Source organism: Vulpes vulpes, chromosome 15, assembly GCF_048418805.1.
Source record: "Vulpes vulpes isolate BD-2025 chromosome 15, VulVul3, whole genome shotgun sequence".
Classification (NCBI taxonomy): Eukaryota; Metazoa; Chordata; class Mammalia; order Carnivora; family Canidae; genus Vulpes; species Vulpes vulpes.
In genome coordinates, this window is record NC_132794.1 from 60,913,661 (window position 1) to 60,917,943 (window position 4,283).

The 4,283-nt window shown below is 44.2% G+C and overlaps 1 protein-coding gene across 1 annotated transcript; it reads left to right on the plus strand.

Annotated features, from left to right (window-relative positions):
• The first annotated feature begins 2,144 nt into the window (after window positions 1–2,144).
• On the plus strand, window positions 2,145–2,896 carry LOC112917288 (glutathione S-transferase P). Its single transcript, XM_072740906.1, has one exon. It carries the CDS (start codon window positions 2,176–2,178, stop codon window positions 2,806–2,808), a length of 633 nt encoding a protein of 210 aa, XP_072597007.1. The 5' UTR covers window positions 2,145–2,175; the 3' UTR covers window positions 2,809–2,896.
• The last annotated feature ends 1,387 nt before the right edge of the window (window positions 2,897–4,283 follow it).

The following is a 4,283-nucleotide window of genomic DNA, read 5'->3' on the forward strand; positions in this document are numbered from 1 at the left end:
ATGACCAGTATTATTATCATTGCTTGTCACAATTCAGAGTTCATTGATGTGGACAGTTTTCTTTACCCAAATACCTCCATGTGGCTGGAATGTGATTTGTGCAATTACTACATTTATCCGACCAGGCTGTATGCAGAGCTCAGAGCATCTAATTACTCTGGTACAAGGAGCATTTACTCTATTTCTAAAGGGGAAAAGCACACCTGGAGAGTAAGTGACAGTTGCCTAGCTCTATTAAAGACACCAGCATTTCTGACTTTTACTTCTAAATCTCTGAAAACCAACAGAAGGGTTAAAGCTGAAACTCTAATTCTAGCTCAGCTTCAGGGCTTGTGGCTGCTACTATGTTCTCGAGTTCCCCTGTGGGTAATGGAGGCAGGAACTGCTCCTGTGACTGCCACCGCATGGGAATAATCATCAAAAGAGAAAAGAGACAAAAATATTTTAATTGCCTTGTAACCTCTCCTTAGCTGTGAAACAAGGTGGCCTTTACAGCTGCCCCCCAGAGAGACTAAACACTGGGCCAGGACTGTTTTGAATGGAAAGCTATAAAGTCCAAGCATTTAAAAGGAGTGTTACTCTGTAATCACCGCTGCTATTTATAGAGCTTGCCCTGCTCCACAGGCTTAGGGCCGCACAGAGAACACCACTTGGCATCAGCCTTTACCAGCTGAGCTTGCGGAGATTGGGGGTAATGTCCTAGTGGGACCTGCAGTTGGAAGATGTCTGAGTCCTGTGATACTGCAGACACTCAAACGAGGTTCTCAGGACAGGGACCAGAGCTTGAACCCAGGCTGGAGACTTCCACTGCACCAAGCCAGATGGAAGGAGGGTGAGCTGACCAGCCGATCCTACCACCTTTCTCCTCTCTCATACACAAAACTCCCAGAAGCTAGGATCTATTCTCTTGCGAAAACACTTAACATTTTTGTTTTTATAATTAGTTTTTTGTTTTTAAAATTAGTTATAATTTTATAACTCTCCTCACAGAGTTGAGCATCTCTAGAGTTGTCTTGATCCGAGGATTTTGGGACCATCCTCTGAAGAGCTGGTTTCTGGCTCAGTCATTGGCTGGATGACAGGCATCTCCCATTCACACACTTTCTAATCCCTCGTTCTTAAACATGAACAGAAATCCGAGGGTAATCAGACTGTTGGTCCAAATTACATGAATGAAAAAGTTCAACCAACAGAAAAATTGACTCCAGAGGAAACAAAGGTAATTCAGGGAACAGACTTTTTAAAAAATCTGTAAATAATACCCTCAGAAAAATGTGAGATGATATCAAGTCCTTAAAACAAGAACAGAGTGCTATTTTAAAAAGGAAAAATACAACAAAGAGGTCTTGGAAACTAATAATATGATTTCTGAGATAGATATTTAATAGATGGAAATATAGATTTTAGAATATAGAAATACAGGAAATCTCCCAGAAAGTAAAATAAAACCAATATGGAAAATGTAAAGACACAAAAAGTAGACCCTAAGACATACACACACACACACCCCAAAACACTATCAGAGAGAAAAAGAAAAGACATAGAAGGCCGATCAAGGAGGTCCAAACTCCTATCTTCTGAGTTTCTGAAAAAAGAATGAAGAATATGGAAGAAATTATGAAAGGAAGAATTTAAGAAAAATGTCTAATGCTGACAGAGAGAGGGGCAGAGAAATAGGCAAAGGGAGAAGTAGGCTCCCAGAGAGGAGTCCGGTGTGGGACTTGATCCCAGGATGCCAGGACAATGCCTAGAGCCAAAGGCAGACGCTCAACCACTGAGCCACCCAGGCACCCCTACTCAAAACCTTTCTTATGAATTTACTTAAAAATATGCTCTCGAATATAGAGGGAACAAATTGAGAAAGAAGTAAGACCTAGGAAATACTGTAGCCCATCTTGGAAGGGGGCAAGGGATCCCAGAGGTTCCCTGAGCAAACAGTTCCAACCTGAGCAGGAAGCCAGGAATCCCAGAAAAGAGATCCCTGGGAAAATGGGAACTTAATAGAATACTTAAGTTAGGAAAAGTTTGGAAAATAACTGGGAGTATGATAAAGATAATTGGTGGAAAAAAACAAAAAAGAAAGCTATTGAGAAATTCCAGGAAAACAGAAAGCTGCACAAAAAAACCTTTAATTGGAGCTCTGCTGCCGCTGCCACCGCCACCCGCGCTGCAACCATGCCACCCTACACCATCATCTACTTCCCTGTTCGAGGGCGCTGTGAGGCCATGCGCATGCTGCTGGCTGACCAGGGCCAGAGCTGGAAGGAGGAGGTGGTGACCATGGAGACCTGGATGAAGGGCTCACTCAAGGCCTCCTGTCTGTACGGGCAGCTCCCCAAGTTCCAGGACGGAGACCTCACCCTGTACCAGTCCAATGCCATCCTGCGACACCTGGGCCGCTCCCTTGGGCTCTACGGGAAGGACCAGCAGGAGGCGGCCTTGCTGGATGTAGTGAACGATGGTGTGGAGGAGCTCCGCTGCAAATACGCCCTCCTCATCTACACTAACTATGAGGCAGGAAAGGAGGAGTATGTGAAGGCACTACCAGGTTACCTGAAGCCTTTTGAAACGCTGTTGTCCCAGAATGAGGGGGGCCAGGCCTTCATCGTGGGCAACCAGATCTCCTTCGCGGACTACAACCTCCTGGACTTGCTGCTGATTCACCAGGTCCTGGCCCCCAGCTGCCTGGACTCCTTCCCCCTGCTCTCGGCCTATGTGGCGCGCCTCAGCGCCAGACCCAAGCTCAAAGCATTCCTGTCGTCCCCCGAGCACGTGAACCACCCTATCAATGGCAACGGGAAGCAGTGAGAGCTTGTAGAACCCTGGGCGGGAAACTGGGGGGCTGCCTGACTTCCTTTCTCCCTGACCAATAAAATTTTCAAGTGAGAAAAAAAAAAAAAAACTTTAATTATAGTGCATACACATTGTAAGTTAGTATGAACACTGTTTACCTGGTCACCACAATATGATGGTTGCTTACTGATTTTCAGCTGCTTGGTTTAACCAATGGATAGTACAAGGGAAACTCAATTAAGGTTTCAGAACAAAATGAAACCATTATGAATCTTCAAAATGCAAAACTCAAAGTCAGATGAACAGGATTAAGAGAAAGGAAGGAGAGGAAGCCAGCTGGAAGAAAAAGTAGGGGTGCTGATAGGAAGCCAAGAATATTGTTTATAGTAGATGGAAGAAGAGAAAAATGTATTTTTTTAAACTTTTAAGATTTTATTTATGAGAGAGTGAGCGAGCAAGGAGAGGAGCAGAGGGAGAGGGACAAGCAGACTCTGGGCTGAGCGTGGAGCCAGATGCAGGGCTTGATGCCAGGACCCCGAGATCATGACTTGAGCTGAAACCAAGAGTCTGACACTTAACTGGTTGAACCACCCAGGCACCTCCAAGTTTTTTTTTTATCTTAATTTCAGTGTGTTAACATACAGTGTTATATTAAATGCATCAATTTTATTTAAAATGTCTTAGTCCATTTGGCTGCTATAACAAAATACCACAGTCTGGGGGATTATAAACAGCAGAAAATTATTGCTTCCAGTTCCAGAGGCTGGAAGTCTGAGATCAAGTCCTCCAAACTTGAAACAATATTGCAGAGCATCTTCCAGCCTTCCCCCTTTTCTTTGTGGTGACTTCCTTCTCAGACCTTGAGAATTGTGACTTCTGGCATCTGCAATATGTTTACCTATTTGTTCAATCCTGGTATATACCTTCAGCAGTTCCAGAGTCACTAATCCAGGCCACTGTCAGAAACAAATAGAAGAATTGGGGGACAGCACTTACATACAGTGCCTCTAACCTTATAGTTTCTTTTTTTTTTTTTTTAAGATTTTATTTATTCACTCATGAGAGACCGAGAGAGAGGGAGAGGCAGAGACACAGGCAGAGGGAGAAGCAGGCTCCATGCAGGGAGCCTGACGTGGGACTCGATCATGGGTCTCCAGGATCACACCCTGGGCTAAAGATGGCACTAAACCACTGAGCCACCCAGGCTGCTCTAACCTCACAGTTTCTATCAAAATAGAGTTTTTGCCAAGTTACTTAGGTTATTTTTCTTCATTGCTTCCTTTAGTGTATTCACTTTCAATTCGGTTAGGTTCATAATTTATAGTTTGTGTGCCACATTGGGTTCCCACACATCCTGGTTGATTTTGAAGTTTGTTTGTTTGTTTTAAGATTTTATTTATTTGAGAAAGAGAGAGAGAGCAAGAGAGAGCGAGTGAGCTCGAGCAAGGGGAGGGGCATAAGGAGAAGCAGGCTCCTCACTGAGCAGGGAG